This window comes from Oncorhynchus tshawytscha, linkage group LG22 (assembly GCF_018296145.1).
Source record: "Oncorhynchus tshawytscha isolate Ot180627B linkage group LG22, Otsh_v2.0, whole genome shotgun sequence".
Lineage (NCBI taxonomy): Eukaryota > Metazoa > Chordata > Actinopteri > Salmoniformes > Salmonidae > Oncorhynchus > Oncorhynchus tshawytscha.
In genome coordinates, this window is record NC_056450.1 from 40,538,168 (window position 1) to 40,559,451 (window position 21,284).

The following is a 21,284-nucleotide window of genomic DNA, read 5'->3' on the forward strand; positions in this document are numbered from 1 at the left end:
CCCGTGATGTATTATAAATAGTATCATATCATATTGTGGTTTCTGTCAGCTGAGAGTTATCTTAATATGACTGCTTGTGTTACGTCAATCTTTTCTCAGTTAGCGCTAGGACTAATGTAGCCTATATTTTCCGTTTTAGATGATTGTGTTATGCTGTTGCTACTTCTGTGAATGTCTGAACATTCCATCCAAAAATAAACTGGCCACATTCAGAACATAACTTTGTAAGGACTGTGTTTGTGCAGAAATGTTTCTTTGAAAAAAGTGTGCCTAGCTCAAATGCTGACCACTGTAGAATCACACCCGTTTGAGCATATGCTGAGGGACCACTGGATATTCAAAGCATATGCTGCAGGGACCACTGTAGAATCACAGCATATGCTGCAGGGACCACTTTATGCTGCCAACCACTGTAGAATCACACCCGTTTGAGCATATGCTGCAGGGACCACTGTAGAATCACACCCGTTTGAGCATATGCTGCAGGGACCACTGTAGAATCACACCCGTTTGAGCATATGCTGCAGGGACCACTGTAGAATCACACCCGTTTGAGCATATGCTGCAGGGACCACTGTAGAATCACACCCGTTTGAGCATATGCTGCAGGGACCACTGTAGAATCACACCCGTTTGAGCATATGCTGCAGGGACCACTGTAGAATCACACCGGTTGCATATGCTGCAGGGACCACTGTAGAATCACACCGGTTTGAGCATATGCTGCAGGGACCACTGTAGAATCACACCCGTTTGAGCATATGCTGCAGGGACCACTGTAGAATCACACCCGTTTGAGCATATGCTGCAGGGACCACTGTAGAATCACACCGGTTTGAGCATATGCTGCAGGGACCACTGTTGCTGCAGGGACCACTGTAGAATCACACCCGTTTGAGCATATGCTGCAGGGACCACTGTAGAATTCATATGCTGCAGGGACCACTGTAGAATCACACCGGTTTGAGCATATGCTGCAGGGACCACTGTAGAATCACACCGGTTTGAGCATATGCTGCAGGGACCACTGTAGAATCACACCGGTTTGAGCATATGCTGCAGGGACCACTGTAGAATCACACCGGTTTGAGCATATGCTGCAGGGACCACTGTAGAATCACACCGGTTTGAGCATATGCTGCAGGGACCACTGTAGAATCACACCCGTTTGAGCATATGCTGCAGGGACCACTGTAGAATCACACCGGTTTGAGCATATGCTGCAGGGACCACTGTAGAATCACACCCGTTTGAGCATATGCTGCAGGGACCACTGTAGAATCACACCCGTTTGAGCATATGCTGCAGGGACCACTGTAGAATCACACCCGTTTGAGCATATGCTGCAGGGACCACTGTAGAATCACACCATATGCTGTTTGAGCATATGCTGCAGGGACCACTGTAGAATCACACCCGTTTGAGCATATGCTGCAGGGACCACTGTAGAATCACACCCGTTTGAGCATATGCTGCAGGGACCACTGTAGAATCACACCCGGTTTGAGCATATGCTGCAGGGACCACTGTAGAATCACACCGTTTGAGCATATGCTGCAGGGACCACTGTAGAATCACACCCGTTTGAGCATATGCTGCAGGGACCACTGTAGAATCACACCGGTTTGAGCATATGCTGCAGGGACCACTGTAGAATCACACCCGTTTGTTGGTACCCGTTTGTTGTTACATGTGAAAAGGTTAATATCATTTAAAGGAACATTCTACATCACAATGGAAATGATTGCATCACAATACCCTGATGAAGACAGCTTATTGCATCTGAGCTCCTATAGTGTGCGGCTCTCCTTTTAATTTTTGAAGTGTTCTACTCCGCTAGCCAGCACCTCGCCTAAATCGGTGTGAGTTTCTTTCGCCTCTAGATGCATCACAGTACCAGGCAGCCATTGTGAGGGTACCCATGAGTTTTTACCAGTGAAAATGCCAGAGTTAGAGGTTCCATGCCTAAACCTTTCATCTGTATTTCATCTCTCTTCAGAAGACTTAAAATAGACAGAGAGAGCGAGAGCGAGACAGATCTCAACCCAGAGTCAGAGCGTTCAGTCAGCCCACTGACACCCCTATCAGATCACAGTCTACTTGAACAGAGCAATACTCAATCTCGAGACATCAAAGGAACTGAATAATATTAAGAAATGCTATAGAAGGAAGGAAAGTAGTCTGGAACTCTGCCAAATAACAATTAGACAACAACAAATTCAATCCCTTTGAGACAACTTCCTGGACAAAATGTTTCACTGTAATAATGAAGGTGTAACCTTGGGAGTAGAAAATCTAAACTGTATATTTGACCTCCTGTTTCCCTATCAAATCTAAACATTTAAGTAGACAACCTTAAAAAATGAACAACTGTGACAAAATGTTTGAAGAATGCAGAAACCTATCCAACCAAAAACAGAGACCCAGAAAACCTGAGCCTGTGCCTTAAATGATAGAGGAACACACTACGGAAAAAGAAGGAGCAGCACGTCAGAAATCAGCTCAGTGTAATTGAAGAATCCATAGAATCTAACCACTTCTGGGAAAATTTGAAAACACTAAACAAACAACAACATGAGTTATCTATCCAAAACGGAGATGCATGGATAAACCAATATTTTTGGCTGTAGAACAAACAGCAAAAACATATACATGATCAAATACAAATCTTAGAATCAACTATTAAAGACTACCAGCACCCACTGGATTCTCCAATTACATTGAATGAACTACATAACGAAATACAACCCCTCCAAATCAAAAGGCCTGCGGTGTTGATGATATCCTAAATTAAATAAAATATGCAGACCACAGATTCCAATTGGCTATACTTAAACTCTTTTAACATCAGACTCAGCTCTGGCATCTTCCACAATATTTGGAACAAAGGACTGATCACCCCAAGCCACAGAAGTGGAGACAAATTTGATCCCATTAACTACCGTGGGATATGTATCAACATCAACGTTAGGAAAACCCTCTGCATTATCATTAACAGCAGACTCGTACATGTCCTCAGTGAAAACAATATACTGAGCACATGTCAAATTGGCCATTTACCAAATTACCGTACGACAGACCATGTATTCACCCTGCACACCCTAATTGACTAACAAACAATCTAAAACAAAGGCAAAGTCTTCTCATGCATTGTTGATTTCAAAAAAAGCTTTTCTCATTTTGGCATGAGGGTCTGCTTTACAAATTGATGAAAAGTGGTGTTGGTTGAGAAACATACGACCATTATAAAATCCATCTACACAAACAAGTGTGCGGTTAAAACTGGCAAAACACACACATTTCTTTCCACAGGCCAGGAGGTGAGACAGGGATGCAGCTTAAGCACCACCCTCTTCAACATAACAAGCAAAGGTTTGGACACACCTACTCATTCCAGGGTTTTTATTTTTTTACTGTTTTCTACATTGTATAATAATAGTGAAGACATCATAACTAGGAAATAGCACAAATGGGGTCATGTAGTAACCAAAAAAATATATATTCTATATTTTGAGATTCTTCAAAGTAGCCACCCTTTGCCTTGATGACAGCTTTACACACTTTTGGGCATTCTCTCAACCAGCTTCATGAGGTATTCACCTGGTATGCCTTGTTAACTTAATTTGTGGAATTTCTTTCAGCAAATTAACAAAGAGAAACGACAGTCCATCATTACTTCAAGACATGAAGGTCAGTCAATCCGGAAAATTTCAGTTGCAAAAACCATCAAGCGCTATGATGAAACTGGCTCCCATGAGGACCGCCACAGGAACGGAAGACTGCTGCAGAGGATAAGTTCATTTAGAGATACCAGCCTCAGAAATTGCAGCCCAAATAAATGCTTCAGAGTTCAAGTAACAGACATCTCAAAATCAACTGTTGCTGGAAAGAAACCACTTGCTTGGGCCAAGACACTCAAGCAATGGACATTAGAGCGGTGGAAATCTGTCCTTTGGTCTGATGAATCCAAATTTGAGATTTTCGCTCCAACCGCCGTGTCTTTGTGAGACACAGTAGGTGAATGAATGATCTCCGCATGTGTGGTTCCCACCGTGAAGCATGAAGGCGGAGGTGTGATAGTGTGGCGGTGCTTTTCTGGTGACACGGTCTGTGATTTATTTAGAATTCAAGGCACATTTAACCAACATGACTACCACAGCAGTCTGCAGTGATATGCAATCCCATGTGGTTTGCGCTTAGTGGGACTATCATTTGTTTTTCAACAGGAAATTGACCCACAACGCACCTCCAAGCTGTGTAAGGGCTATTTGACCAAAAAGAAGAGTGATGGAGTGCTGCATCATATGACTTGGCCTCCACAATCACCTGACCTCAACCCAATTGAGATGGTTTGGGATGAGTTAGACTGCAGAGTGAAGGAAAAGCAGCCAGCAAGTGCTCAGCATATGTGGGAACTCCTTCAAGACTGGAAAACCATTCCTCATGAAGCTGGTTGAGAGAATGGCAAGAGTGTGCAAAGCTGTCATCAAGTCAAAGGGTGGCTACTTCGAAGAATCTTAAATATAAAATATATTTTGAATTAACATTTTACTTTTTCTTTTGGTTACTACATTTGTGTTATTTCACTGTTGTGATGTCTTCACTAACATTCTACAATATAGAATCCTCACTTTTGACTGGTACTGTGTATATATAAATGAATTGGTGAGAGCACTAGAACAGTCTGCAGCACCCGGCCTCACTCTACTGAAATCAAATATCTACTGTTTTCTGACAATCTGGTGCTTCTGTCCCCAACCAAGGAGGGCCTACAGCAGCACCTAGATATTCTGCACAGATTCTGTCAGACCTGGGCTCTAATGGTAATGGTGTTCTAAAAAGGTCCAGTTGCCAGGACCACAAATACAAATTCCATCGAGACACCGTTGCCCCAGAGCACACAAAAAATGTATAGTGGTTCTTCCTTTATAAGTTTTCGTACTGCAGCACAGCTTGCAGGTTGCCCCAAAATTCTATGGCACGTTATTTAAGTGTCAGCCATTGTTTCCATTAATGGTAGTTAGTGCTAGTCTGCCCACTAGAGGGCATCTTTGAGAAGCGAAGTTATTGAAATGACATGGAGCTGTATGTAGGGCCTAAGAGTCAAATGGAGCCTTGAATAGAACAGACACTATGGGATTGATTTTTGGAAATGTAGCTTAATTAATTTGATGACTATTGTGGTGTTTCTATTCCAAGAAAAACCTAAATGCATTTCTTACTGTAGCCGATGTAGGCCTAAGTGTTTCCGTTAGTAAAATATGACGCTGTACAACGTGACCGGTCGGGAGTAGACCTAGGCTACTAAGTGACTGCAAGCGAAGAGCAAAATAATCCTAACATTCCACATAAAAATCTGATTGATTCATAAAGACCAGTCCCCAAGCTCTGTCATTCGGTGATATTTATTCCCATAGTAATGTATGGATCCAGACAGATATGGTTTGAAAACAATGCATTTGGTGGTCTATGCAAAAGAGATGGGTGAAAAGTGACACGCCTCGCAAACAGCCATTTTTTTTCACGCCCAATTTTTCAGTTTTTGATTTGTTAAAAAAGTTTGAAATATCCAATAAATGTCGTTCCACTTCATGATTGTGTCCCACTTGTTGTTGATTCTTCACAAAAAAATACAGTTTTATATCTTTATGTTTGAAGCCTGAAATGTGGCAAAGGTCGCAAAGTTCAAGGGGGCCGAATACTTTCGCAAGGTCTGTCATTCGCAAAGTTCAAGGGGGCCGAATACTTTCGCAAGCTCTGTCATTCGGTGATATTTATTCCCATAGTAATGTATGGATCCAGACAGATATGGTTTGAAAACAATGCATTTGGTGGTCTATGCAAAAGAGATGGGTGAAAAGTGACACGCCTCGCAAACAGCCATTTTTTTTCACGCCCAATTTTTCAGTTTTTGATTTGTTAAAAAAGTTTGAAATATCCAATAAATGTCGTTCCACTTCATGATTGTGTCCCACTTGTTGTTGATTCTTCACAAAAAAATACAGTTTTATATCTTTGTTTGAAGCCTGAAATGTGGCAAAGGTCGCAAAGTTCAAGGGGGCCGAATACTTTCGCAAGGCACTGTATATAGAGAGTTGAAGGTTGAATATGTTATTATATTATTATTACCTGCTAGATCTACTGTCTCTTTTATATTATGACATTTCAGCTAGATCTACTGTCTTTATTATATTACAACAGACCAGCTGGATCTACTGTGTCCATTTCACTTTGGCCATTGATGTGGTCCTGCCCCCTCCTCAACAGCCTCAAATAGGCTAGTTCATGTGGGTTGGGGTGGGGCGGCAGACACACGCATCTCACATTTCATGACGTTAAATGTTTATATATTGCTTCTAAAATAAATAAAACATCACAAATAATATTTTATATTATTAATTACAAACAAGGGCATTAGCATGATAAGAACTTACCAGTCCAAAACAATGTCCTCTCCAGTTAAAAAAATATTCCTCCACAATCGCTAAATGAAGCGTCCTACAACAATCTCTGTCTCACCTTCCCAATCAATTTATTCTAAAGTTGTGTGTACATCTGTATATCTAGACTTAGATTTAGCTTTCCCTGACTTAGTCGCCATAATGATTGATATATAAACAGCTGAATCTGTGCATTCACCAAACAATTTAGTGCGTAATATGTGTTTCTCCTTCCGGTATGAAACTTCAATAGCGCATGCATGACTCTCTTTACGCTGGAGCTTACTACATGGGTTGGTCTTGCAACACATAAACATGGCGTATTGCCGTTTAGCTCAGCTCATTGGCTATCTACCCAGCTAGATTTCAAGACGTGTTACAAACAAACCAGTTGATTGCAGTGAAACCAAACATGACTGGAAAAGTCACGTTCTGTGTGGGTTATTTACCTGGAATGTGTCGTCGAAAATGGAATGAGATGGAATTCACTACACCAAGCGGTTCACAAAATATCTTGTGTTAGGCTATAAAAATGGATTTTATCAAACAGAAGATCATTCATTGTGTAACAATGAGCATTGGAATTGCAAACAGACAAAGATCGTCAAAGGTAAACAATTCATTTTAATGCAGTTTGTGATTGTTACCCCTGTGCTGGTAATTTTTTTTTTTTTATGTGGCTCTATGCTCAGATAATCGCATCACATTCTTTCGCAGTAAATCCTTTTTTAAATCTGACAACGCAGTTGGATTAGCAAGATTCTAGACTTTCGATACATGTGAGACACTTGTATTTTCATGAATGTTTAATATGACTATTTATGTAGCGATCACCGTATGTTGTGGAATTTCAGCCCGCTAGCGGGTTCCGTGCGCAGAGAGGTTAAACAGCACAATACTCAACGCTAGTTTGACACCACTTTTAACAACACATTACTCATTACCTCGCCCACGGTAGCCCTACAGTATATCTACAAATATATTTTTCATCTCTTCATGTAGGTCTCCTGATTTTAAAACCCAATCCAACCTGTTTGGCATCAACTGAAAACATTCATCCGTAAGTCTACCAAGCCTACAAGCAAAGATGAACTGGTGAAGGCCATCAAGAAGTTTTGGCTAGAGAAATTGACAATACAACAATGCAACGAATACATTGATCACCTCAAAGGTTTTACCCGTGGTCGTGGAGCTACTAAAATGTAGCTGAAATGTACAGCAGTTGAACTAAACATCTGAGTATTTTATCATTATTTTATTAATGAAAGCATAAAGATGTTGACGATTAAATGCTGTACATATGTTTTATCTGACATTTTGTGGTTGTTTGAGGTACATTTTACATTTGTTATCTTGTTGTTATTAGTCCCACTCTTCAGCTCCATTCAACCCCTCCCATCTATCTCTTAACACCATCCATATTAGGATTTCTATTTGCCATATTTTCAACTGTGCTTTTTATTCTCATAGTTTCTACATATTGTAAATTAAAGATGATAAATGTTTTATTATATTATTGATTGATTTTGACTGACTTTTCAAATCACCCAGTATTGTTATCTGCAGTGTTAGCTCCAGGTCAATGTTACAGTTCAGCAGCCATTCCTGGACCTGGGACCAAAAACGAGCTACATACGGACAGAACCAAACTAAATGATCTAATGACTCTGCCTCCTCACAGCAGAATCTGCAGAGCTGGGAAGGCTGTTTCCCCCATATATATAACATTACATTGGTTGTTAGAATTTTGTATAATTTAAAAACAACATTTCTAAATTTTGGTCTTTAATGCAGGGCCGACAGACGAGTTCCTTACTTTTTCACCCTTCTACTTGCCCCTTCCATTTTTGTGGTAATGCTGCAATTAGTTGTTTTATCATTTTGGGTAGAGACATTTACATACATGCCTGTTAGCTGCATGTGTGACAACTCCACCAGTCCTATTTATGATATAATTTACAAAGATTGTACTTTTTGTTTATTTGACATATATATATTTATTTGTATATTTTAGTTTATTTATATAGTTATATTTGATCTATTAGTATATTTGAGTTTATTTCTTGTATTATATCTGTCCTGTCTTTTCTGGTGGATTAAACTGAATTTCCAACTTTCTATATTTTGGAGATTATTTCATTTTCAAATAACCGAAAGTGAGCGGTTGTAATCTGAATAAAGGAAAAAGGCCGTTTTTGAACATGGGGTGAGACATGCTTACTAATTTGCTAGAAAACCAGTTCGGATTTAAATATAACTTTTGTATGACTAACACCTTTAGTGAGAGGTCTAATGCTTTAATATTTCATTTCTTCCCTCCGAATTAATATTAATTATATAAATAAGCCCTTTAATTTTGTCTGGCTTGCCTTTCTATATAAAATATATTTTGTTTGCTCATATAATTTGAAAAAACAGGTCACTAGGTGTAGGCAAAACCGTAAGCAAATTGGTAAAATGTGATATGAGAGTTAATCAGGGAAATCTTTCTACAAATAGACAGGTATTTTCCTTTCTGTGGTAGCAAGATCTCATCTATTTTTGGTAACTTTCTATAAAAATGTATTGGAGTGAGATCATTTCATTATTTTGGGATTTGTATACCGATTTGTATACCGAGTATGTTCACATCCCTGTTAGACCATTGTTATTGGTAAACTACACGGTAATGTAAAAGTTTGTATTTTTTAGTGATCCAATATGTAATATAGTAAGTACATTTATCATAATTTGGTTTTAATCCAGACAGGTCAGAAAAAGTATCTAAATCCTGTGGAGGGATTCTAATTGTGGTTTTAAAAAGATAACAGCATACAATGAAACCTTTGTTTTTAAGGCCTGGATTTCTTATCCCTTAATATTATTGTTGGATCTGATTTTAACAGCTAACATTTCGGTGGCTATAATAAATAGATATGCCGATAGTGGACAACCTTGTTTTACTCCTCTTAACAGTTTAAAACTTTCAGAGATGTAGCCATTATTTACTATTTTACACATAGGGTTACTATACATAATAACATTTTATAAGAGATTCTCCAAAATTGAAATATTCCAGGCATTTATATATAAACTCTAGTCGTACTTTATCAAAGGCCTTTTCAAAGTCAGCTCTGAATACCAGGCCTGGTTTCCCAGATATTTCATAGTGTTCTATTGTTTCCAGTACTTATATTATCTCCAATGTATTGTCCATGTAAAAAAAACTGTCTAATTAGGATGAATAATATCAGACAATACCTTTTTTAATTTCTATGCGCTAAGCATTTTGCTAGAATTTTTGCATCACAACACTGAAGTGTAAGAGGCCTCCCATTTTTTAAATGGCTGGATCTTTATATTTACCACTTGGATCCTGTTTCAGTAGTAATGAAATCAGACCTTCTTGGTGAGTGTCTGATAATCTACCATTTATATAGGAGTGGTTAAAACACGCTAACAACAGTCCTGAGTATATAAAAAAAAGTTTTGTATACTTCCACTGTTATGCCATCCAGCCCTGGAGTTTACCCAGCCTTAAAGGCTTTAATTGCATCAAGAAGTTCCTCCTCTGTAATTTGGCCTTCACATGAGTCTTTCTGTACATTATTAATAGGAAAGAAATCCATACAATTGGCTTCGGTTAGTGGAGATGGAGGCGACTGAAACGAAAACATATGCTTAAAGTACTTTACTCTCTCTTTCAAAATGTTGTTTGGTGATTCATGGGTGACTCCATTTCTAACAAGTTTCAGTAAATACTTTTTGGTAGCATAGGTCAGGATAGGTCAGGATATTAAACCTCCATGTATATCTCACTAGGTCAGGATATTAAACCTCCATGTATATCTCACTAGGTCAGGATATTAAACAATTGATTGATTGATCAATTATTATATATTTTGTCAAAGAAGTGTGGATCATCATGATTTGGACCGTACAGGTCAACGAGACATATCTGTTTATGATCCAGTAACATATTAAACATCATCCATTTACCTTGAGGTTCTGTTTGGACAGATGGGTGAAGTTAGTTATGGTTGAGGATCTGTTTGTGCAGATGGGTGAAGTTAGTTATGGTTGAGGATCTGTTTGGGCAGATGGGTGAAGTTAGTTATGGTTGAGGATCTGTTTGGACAGATGGGTGAAGTTAGTTATGGTTGAGGATCTGTTTGGGCAGATGGGTGAAGTTAGTTATGGTTGGATTTAGAATTTTGGCTGTCAGAAGTTTTAAAATCAACCAATGTCAACCTTTTAAATGCTTTATTATCCAAATGTTTAAAGTGCATGTGGGGCGACGGGAAAGAAAGGAAATGGTGCAGTTTGAGACAATGTGGCAGAGAGTGATGCGTGAGGGGGTGTGAACAGGTGGGTCTGGGGGTGTGAACAGGTGGGTCTGGGCGGGTGTGAACAGGTGGGTCTGGGGGTGTGAACGGGGGTCTGGGGGTGTGAACAGGTGGGTCTGGGGGGGATGGGTCTGGGGGTGTGACAGGTGGGGGTGTGAACAGGTGGGTCTGGGGGGGGTGTTTGAACAGGTGGGTCTGGGGGGGGGTGGGTGTGAACAGGTGGGTCTGGGGGGGGTGAACAGGTGGGTCTGGGGGGGGTGTGTGAAGGTGGGTCTGGGGGGGGTGTGAGGTGGGTCTGGGGGGTGGTGGGTGGGTCTGAACAGGTGGGTCTGGGGGTGAACAGGTGGGTCTGGGGGGGGGTGTGAACAGGTGGGTCTGGGGTGTGGAACAGGTGTGAACAGGTGGGTCTGGGGGGTGTGAACAGGTGGGTCTGGGGGTGTGATGTAGTTGTCTCGTATGTTTTGTAGTGTCTAAAAAAATATAAAAATGAATACAAAGAAAAATCAATCTTGCAACACGCATCTGATTATTTATTATGAATAAGATTTATTTGATTTATTTTGTTTACATTAATTATAACTACAATGTCACAAATAATTGATCACACACAACATGAGTAGATTAACTTGGTCAAAACAGCCAAAACATTTCTTTATTAAAGGTGCTTATTTATTTTGATCCGAAGCCATGAATGAGTGAGTCATCTTTATGCTGACGAATCCTCGCTGGACTCTTTCATTCAGTTTCTTCTTCACCTCAGCAAAGGACTCCGTGTTTCAGCAACTCACTTTATATATAGAGGGGCTATCAGTCTTTCACACTGTGGTAAATAAAGCCACTTTGTTATCTAGAATTATTTCTTTCTGTTTTTAGAAGGAGAGAAAACAAAAGGCAACGTAACTATTTTTCAAAAATCGTCTGTACACGTCAAGTGTAATTCCCCCATTTGTATTTACCCAAGTTCTCTCTCAACACCAGGACCACCGGCAACGTGTGTGTGTGTGTGTGTGTGCGTGCGTGCCTGATGTAGGACTCAAGACTGAAAATGCCTCCATTCATATCCGAAAAGAGAGTCAACTTGTGCCACATTTTAGACTACTGATAGATGAGCATTCTGACTCCCCCTTGTCGTAGTATGGTGCAATGACAGAATTACGCAATCTGCCACCATCTACCATAAACAATCGCGGCATAAACTCAAAACCTTTCTAAGGAAGAACCACTGTACGTACCTCGGCCTAAACGTCAGCACCACAGGTAACTTCCACAAAGCTGTGAACGATCTGAGAGACAAGGCAAGAAGGGCCTACTATGCCATCAAAAGGAACATCAAATTCGACATACCAATTAGGACCTGTCTAAAAATACTTGAATCAGTTATAGAACCCATTGCACTTTTATGGTTGCGAGGTCTGGGTTCCGCTCACCAACCAAGAATTCACAAAATGGGACGAACACCAAATTGAGACTAATTCTGCAAAAATATCCTGTGTACAACGTAGAACACCAAATAATGCATGCAGAGCAGAATTAGGCTGCAAACGATTCAACAAACGATTCCCAAACCTTCCATATCAAAGCCATCACCTACAGAGAAATGAACCTGGAGAAGAGTGGTCCTGGGGCTCTGTTCACATACACAAGCAGACCCCACAGAGCCCCAGGACAGCAACACAATTAGACCCAACCAAATCATGAGAAAACAAAACATTATTACTTGACACAAAAGAAAGAATTAGCAAAAACACTGAGCAAACTAGAATGCTATTTGGCCCTAAACAGAGAGTACACAGTGGCAGAATACCTGACCAATGTGACTGACCCAAACATAAAGAAAGCTTTGACTATGTACAGACTCAGTGAGCATAGCCTTGCTATTGAGAAAGGCCGCCGTTGGCAGACATGGCTCAAGAGAAGACATGCTATGTGCACACTGCCCACAAAATGAGGTGGAAACTGAGCTGCACTTCCTAACCTCCTGCCAAATGTATGACCATATTAGAGACACATATTTCCCTAGATTATACAGATCCACAAAGAATTCAAAAACAAATCCAATTTTGATTAACTCCCATATCGATTGGGTGAAATACCACAGTCTGCCATCACAGCAGTAATATTTGTGACCTGTTGCCACAAGAAAATGGCAACCAGTGAAGAACAAGCACCATTGTAAATACAACCCATATTTATGTTAATTTATTTTCCCTTTTGTACTTGAACTATTTGCACATCGTTACCACACTGTATACAGAGATGTGACATTTGAAATACATTTCTTTTTTAAAATTATTTTTTAAAACTTTTGTGAGTGTAATGTTTACTGTTAGTAAATGTGTCTATTTCACTTGCTATTGGCAATGTAAACATATGTTTCCCATTGCCAGTAAAGCCCCTTACATTGAAATTTAATTGAAAATGTTTAGACTACAGTTGAAAATGTACTTTTCTGGCTGATTTTGTTTCATTATTAGTTCTCCTGTAATTGAGTCTCTTTTTTCTTTTCAGGTGCTGGGGAGTCTGGGAAAAGTACAATAGTGAAGCAGATGAAGTAAGTTCATGAAACATCTTTCATCAAACTGCATTATGTCAAACTCACAAATCCCCATGATGGTTGCAGCACAGAACTAGAATGAGTTGGTGATGAGCGGTTTGACTGTTCTGTTCATTCCATTTCTATGGGTAGAATGTTAGTCCAAATAGCATTCCAACTCACATACAACAGGACAGTAGCGTTGCAGTCCAAATAGCATTCCAACTCACATACAACAGGACAGTAGCGTTGCAGTCCAAATAGCATTCAAACTCACATACAACAGGACAGTAGCGTTGCAGTCCAAATAGCATTCCAACTCACATACAACAGGACAGTAGCGTTGCAGTCCAAATAGCATTCCAACTCACATACAACAGGACAGTAGCGTTGCAGTCCAAATAGCATTCAAACTCACATACAACAGGACAGTAGCGTTGCAGTCCAAATAGCATTCAAACTCACATACAACAGGACAGTAGCGTTGCAGTCCAAATAGCATTCAAACTCACATACAACAGGACAGTAGCGTTGCAGTCCAAATAGCATTCAACTCACATACAACAGGACAGTAGCGTTGCAGTCCAAATAGCATTCCAACTCACATACAACAGGACAGTAGCGTTGCAGTCCAAATAGCATTCCAACTCACATACAACAGGACAGTAGCGTTGCAGTCCAAATAGCATTCCAACTCACATACAACAGGACAGTAGCGTTGCAGTCCAAATAGCATTCAAACTCACATACAACAGGACAGTAGCATTCCAACTCACATACAACAGTTGCAGTCCAAATAGCATTCAAACTCACATACAACAGGACAGTAGCGTTGCAGTCAAATAGCATTCAAAACTCACATACAACAGGACAGTAGCGTTGCAGTCCAAATAGCATTCAAACTCACATACAACAGGACAGTAGCGTTGCAGTCCAAATAGCATTCAAACTCACATACAACAGGACAGTAGCGTTGCAGTCCAAATAGCATTCAAACTCACATACAACAGGACAGTAGCGTTGCAGTCCAAATAGCATTCAAACTCACATACAACAGGACAGTAGCGTTGCAGTCCAAATAGCATTCAAACTCACATACAACAGGACAGTAGCGTTGCAGTCCAAATAGCATTCAAACTCACATACAACAGGACAGTAGCGTTGCAAATAGTTCCAAATAGCATTCCAAATAGCTCAAACATACAACAGGACAGTAAATAGCATTCAAACTTGCAGTCCAAAATAGCATTCCAACTCACATACAACAGGAGCATTCCAACTCACATACAACAGGACAGTAGCGTTGCAGTCCAAATAGCATTCCAACTCACATACAACAGGACAGTAGCGTTGCAGTCCAAATAGCATTCAAACTCACATACAACAGGACAGTAGCGTTGCAGTGCAGTCCAAATAGCATTCAAACTCACATACAACAGGACAGTAGCGTTGCAGTCCAAATAGCATTCCAACTCACATACAACAGGACAGTAGCGTTGCAGTCCAAATAGCATTCAAACTCACATACAACAGGACAGTAGCGTTGCAGTCCAAATAGCATTCAAACTCACATACAACAGGACAGTAGCGTTGCAGTCCAAATAGCATCCAAACTCACATACAACAGGACAGTAGCGTTGCAGTCCAAATAGCATTCAAACTCACATACAACAGGACAGTAGCGTTGCAGTCCAAATAGCATTCAAACTCACATACAACAGGACAGTAGCGTTGCAGTCATTCAAATAGCATTCCAACTCATTCCAACTCACATACAACAGGACAGTAGCGTTGCAGTCCAAATAGCATTCAAACTCACATACAACAGGACAGTAGCGTTGCAGTCCAAATAGCATTCCAACTCACATACAACAGGACAGTAGCGTTGCAGTCCAAATAGCATTCAAACTCACATACAACAGGACAGTAGCGTTGCAGTCCAAATAGCATTCCAACTCACATACAACAGGACAGTAGCATTCAAACTCACATACAACAGGACAGTTGCAGTCCAAATAGCATTCAAACTCACATACAACAGGACAGTAGCGTTGCAGTCCAAATAGCATTCCAACTCACATACAACAGGACAGTAGCGTTGCAGTCCAAATAGCATTCCAACTCACATACAACAGGACAGTAGCGTTGCAGTCCAAATAGCATTCCAACTCACATACAACAGGACAGTAGCGTTGCAGTCCAAATAGCATTCAAACTCACATACAACAGGACAGTAGCGTTGCAGTCCAAATAGCATTCCAACTCACATACAACAGGACAGTAGCGTTGCAGTCCAAATAGCAGTAGCGTTGCAGTCCAAATAGCATTCCAACTCACATACAACAGGACAGTAGCGTTGCAGTCCAAATAGCATTCATTCAACTCACATACAACAGGACAGTAGCGTTGCAGTCCAAATAGCATTCAAATAGCTCAAACTCACATACAACAGGACAGTAGTGTTGCATACAACAGGACAGTAGCGTTGCAGTCCAAATAGCATTCCAACTCACATACAACAGGACAGTAGCGTTGCAGTCCAAATAGCATTCCAACTCACATACAACAGGACAGTAGCGTTGCAGTCCAAATAGCATTCCAACTCACATACAACAGGACAGTAGCAGTCCAAATAGCATTCAAACTCACATACAACAGGACAGTCCAAAATAGCATTCAAACTCACATACAACAGGACAGTAGCGTTGCAGTCCAAATAGCATTCAAACTCACATACAACAGGACAGTAGCGTTGCAGTCCAAATAGCATTCCAACTCACATACAACAGGACAGTAGCGTTGCAGTCCAAATAGCATTCCAACTCACATACAACAGGACAGTAGCGTTGCAGTCCAAATAGCATTCCAACTCACATACAACAGGACAGTAGCGTTGCAGTCCAAATAGCATTCCAAATAGCTCAACTCATACAACAGGACAGTAGCGTTGCAGTCCAAATAGCATTCCAACTCAACTCAAATAGCATTCCAACAACAACAGGACAGTAGCGTTGCAGTCCAAATAGCATTCAAACTCACATACAACAGGACAGTAGCGTTGCAGTCCAAATAGCATTCAACATTCACTCATACAACAGGACAGTAGCGTTGCAGTCCAAATAGCATTCCAACTAGGACATTCAGTCAAATAGCATTCAACTCACATACAACAGGACAGTAGCGTTGCAAATAGTTCCAAATAGCATTCAAATAGCTCAAACATACAACAGGACAGTAGCGTTGCAGTCCAAATAGCATTCAACTCACATACAACAGGACAGTAGCGTTGCAGTCCAAATAGCATTCAAACTCACATACAACAGGACAGTAGCGTTGCAGTCCAAATAGCATTCCAACTCACATACAACAGGACAAATAGCATTCCAACTCACATACAACAGGACAGTAGCGTTGCAGTCCAAATAGCATTCCAACTCACATACAACAGGACAGTAGCGTTGCAGTCCAAATAGCATTCCAACTCACATACAACAGGACAGTAGCGTTGCAGTCCAAATAGCATTCCAACTCACATACAACAGGACAAATAGTTCCAACTCACATACAACAGGACAGTAGCGTTGCAGTCCAAATAGCATTCCAACTCACATACAACAGGACAGTAGCGTTGCAGTCCAAATAGCATTCCAACTCACATACAACAGGACAGTAGCGTTGCAGTCCAAATAGCATTCCAACTCACATACAACAGGACAGTAGCGTTGCAGTCCAAATAGCATTCCTCAATACAACAGGACAGTAGCGTTGCAGTCCAAATAGCATTCCAACTCACATACAACAGGACAGTAGCGTTGCAGTCCAAATAGCATTCAAACTCACATACAACAGGACAGTAGCGTTGCAGTCCAAATAGCATTCCAACTCACATACAACACCATAGTAGCGTGTTGCAGTCCAAATAGCATCCAAACTCACATACAACAGGACAGTAGCGTTGCAGTCCAAATAGCATTCAAACTCACATACAACAGGACAGTAGTGTTGCAGTCCAAATAGCATTCAAACTCACATACAACAGGACAGTAGTGTTGCAGTCCAAATAGCATTCAAACTCACATACAACAGGACAGTAGCGTTGCAGTCCAAATAGCATTCAAACTCACATACAACAGGACAGTAGTGTTGCAGTCCAAATAGCATTCAAACTCACATACAACAGGACAGTAGCGTTGCAGTCCAAACTGAATTGAACAAACTTGCATAAACCAAAAAGGTTACTGTTACTATTTCTGGTTTTGACATTTGTAAGTTATATAGCTGACTATTTTAACTTATTAAACAGTTAACCTGATTAGTTAAACCGTTAACTGTCATTCAGATAATATGCTGTCGATGTACAGTACTGTCTTTTGTGAGGGTTTAATGGTGCAGGGATAATTGCCATTGCCAGCTGAGTTCATCTCTTTCTGTCGTGTGTGTGTGTTGCATAGAGAGATGCTCAGGCAGAGAGACGATGGAGGAAGCACACATTACATAACACAATGGCCACAGAGGCCAGCAGCTAGCCTGGCATGGCCTGAATAGACTACCAACCCTGGATTCCCACATTAAGCATGCCTATTTACTCGCACAATAGACCTGTTAACAGTTGGTTGGTTTTGGAAATGTCTTGGCTTGAATGGTCACACATACAGAAAAGTTCAAAACTTCAGTTAGATTTTCCTTAGACCAGAGTGACAATGTTCCACAGTGCACATTACGTAGAATACATGCCTAATCCATTGATTCATACCAAGTGTTGTTAAGTTGTATTTAAAAAAATTTATTCTATTTTTTTTTTTTTGGGACCGACAACTTAATTAATGATATTCAAGTGTGGATATTGGACCAGACCGAGTGACTTTATCTGAAATCTAAACTAGCATGACGTTTTGAATGTTCTCCTGTTCAGAATCATCCATGAGGCCGGCTACTCTGAGGAGGAGTGTAAACAGTACAGAGTGGTGGTGTACAGCAACACAATCCAGTCGATCATCGCCGTCATCAGAGCCATGGGACAACTAAAGATAGACTTTGGGGACGCAGCACGAGCGGTAGGCACACAACACAACGCGACGTAACTTTGTAACTTTATGGTCTAAGGAAATCTTTTTCTTAATGAGTGGTTCGTATCATGTCTGTTTTTAATGCCCTGCTTTCTTAAACTGTGGGTTGGGACCCAAAGTGGGTCTGGCGTGTGAGAGGTGGGTCGCCAGTTATGAGCTACGTCTATAATCACATGCTATTTCATCTTAATTTGAGTCTTTTGGAGGGCGATTTGAGTCACCAGAGGACGGTCAATTTGTCATTTGGGTCTCAAGCTGAAAAAAGGGTTTGACGAACCCATGCCCATCTGTATTTGATGAGCTGAGTCTTTAGAGTTCTCATCGTCTACCGAACAGGTCTCACATTTGAATGTCCCTGTAGGAATGTACCTGTAGGCACTGTACCTGTAGGCACTGTACCTGTAGGGAATGGACCTGTAGGCACTGGACCCGTAGGCACTGGACCCGTAGGCACTGGACCCGTAGGCACTGGACCCGTAGGCACTGGACCCGTAGGCACTGGACCCGTAGGCACTGTACCCGTAGGCACTGTACCCGTAGGCATGTACCTGTAGGAATGTACCTGTAGGCACTGTACCCGTAGGCACTGTACCTGTAGGGAATGGACCCGTAGGCACTGGACCCGTAGGCACTGGACCCGTAGGCACTGGACCCGTAGGCACTGGACCCGTAGGCACTGGACCCGTAGGCACTGGACCCGTAGGCACTGGACCCGTAGGCACTGGACCCGTAGGCACTGGACCCGTAGGCACTGTACCCGTAGGCACTGTACCCGTAGGCATGTACCTGTAGGAATGTACCTGTAGGCACTGTACCCGTAGGCACTGTACCTGTAGGGAATGGACCCGTAGGCACTGGACCCGTAGGCACTGGACCCGTAGGCACTGGACCCGTAGGCACTGGACCCGTAGGCATGTACCCGTAGGCATGTACCCGTAGGCACTGTACCTGTAGGGAATGGACCCGTAGGCACTGGACCCGTAGGGAATGGACCCGTAGGCACTGGACCCGTAGGGAATGGACCCGTAGGCACTGGACCCGTAGGCACTGGACCCGTAGGCACTGGACCCGTAGGCACTGGACCCGTAGGCACTGGACCCGTAGGCATGTACCCGTAGGCATGTACCCGTAGGCACTGTACCCGTAGGCACTGTACCCGTAGGCATGTACCCGTAGGCATGTACCCGTAGGCACTGTACCCGTAGGCACTGGACCCGTAGGCACTGGACCCGTAGGCACTGGACCCGTAGGCACTGGACCCGTAGGCATGTACCCGTAGGCATGTACCCGTAGGCACTGTACCCGTAGGCACTGTACCCGTAGGCATGTACCCGTAGGCATGTACCCGTAGGCATGTACCCGTAGGCACTGTACCCGTAGGCACTGTACCTGTAGGCACTGTACCTGTAGGCACTGTACCTGTAGGCACTGTACCCGTAGGGAATGGACCCGTAGGCACTGGACCCGTAGGCATGTACCCGTAGGCACTGGACCCGTAGGCACTGGACCCGTAGGCACTGGACCCGTAGGCACTGGACCCGTAGGCACTGGACCCGTAGGCATGTACCCGTAGGAATGGACCCGTAGGAATGGACCCGTAGGAATGGACCCGTAGGCAAGTACCCGTAGGCACTGTACCTGTAGGAATGGACCTGTAGGAATGGACCCGTAGGGATGGACCCGTAGGGAATGTACCTGTAGGAATGTACCTGTAGGCACTGTACCTGTAGGAATGTACCTGTAGGCACTGTACCTGAAGGAATGGACCTCTAGGGATGGACCCGTAGGAATGGACCTATAGGCACTGTACCTGTAGGAATGGACCTGTAGGGAATGGACCTGTAGGGATGTACCTGTAGGCACTGTACCTGTAGGAATGTACCTGTAGGAATGTACCTGTAGGCACTGTACCTGTAGGAATGTACCTGTAGGCACTGTACCTGAAGGAATGTACCTGAAGGAATGTACCTGTAGGCACTGTACCTGTAGGAATGTACCTGTAGGCACTGTACCTGTAGGAATGTACCTGTAGGCACTGTACCTGAAGGAATGGACCCGTAGGGAATGGACCTGTAGGGAATGGACCTGTAGGGAATGGACCCGTAGGGAATGGACCTGTAGGGAATGGACCCGTAGGGAATGGACCCGTAGGGAATGGACCCGTAGGGATGGACCCGTAGGGGATGGACCCGTAGGGGATGGACCCGTAGGGGATGGACCCGTAGGGGATGGACCCGTAGGGGATGGACCCGTAGGGAATGGACCCGTAGGGGATGGACCCGTAGGGGATGGACCCGTAGGGGATGGACCCGTAGGGAATGGACCCGTAGGGAATGGACCCGTAGGGAATGGACCCGTAGGGAATGGACCCGTAGGGAATGGACCCGTAGGGAATGGACCCTTAGGGAATGGACCCTTAGGGAATGGACCTGTAGGGAATGGACCTGTAGGGATGTATGCCCTTAGAACTGAGCCTTTATTGGACGCAGAGTTGGAAGGTTTTGCAGCTTCCGGGGTTTTCCTGAGGAGGGAAGGGGGGGGGACATTCGTCTTTCATAAACATATGGCAGTGTTTCCCAAAGCTCTTTCACCTGTTCTATTTATTCTAGACTAGCACATCTGATTCAATGTATCTAGTGGGTTGGGGATTATACACTGAACGCAAATTTATAAACACAACATGCAACAATTTCAGTGGGTTGTTCAAGGGCAGAACGACAGATTTTGTACCTTGTCAGCTCGGGGATTTGAACTTGCAACCTTTCAGTTACTAGTCCAATGCTCTAACCACTAGGCTACCCTGCCGCTTGGCCCTAATCTATGGATTTCACATGACTGGGAATATAGATATGCATCTGTTGGTCACAGATACCTTAAAAAATAAGTAGGGGTGTGGAACCAGTCAGTATCTGGTGTGACA

The 21,284-nt window shown here is 42.4% G+C and overlaps 1 protein-coding gene across 2 annotated transcripts in view; it reads left to right on the forward strand.

Moving 5' to 3' along the window:
* LOC112257651 (guanine nucleotide-binding protein G(i) subunit alpha-3-like) overlaps positions 1-21,284 on the forward strand; it is a 78,107-nt gene that overhangs the window by 30,845 nt on the left and 25,978 nt on the right. For both annotated transcript variants that reach the window (XM_042304251.1, XM_042304250.1), the window contains exons 2-3: positions 13,274-13,316; positions 18,211-18,352. In XM_042304251.1, coding sequence (XP_042160185.1) covers positions 13,274-13,316; positions 18,211-18,352 — 185 coding nt within the window. The remainder of the gene's footprint in view (positions 1-13,273; positions 13,317-18,210; positions 18,353-21,284) is intronic.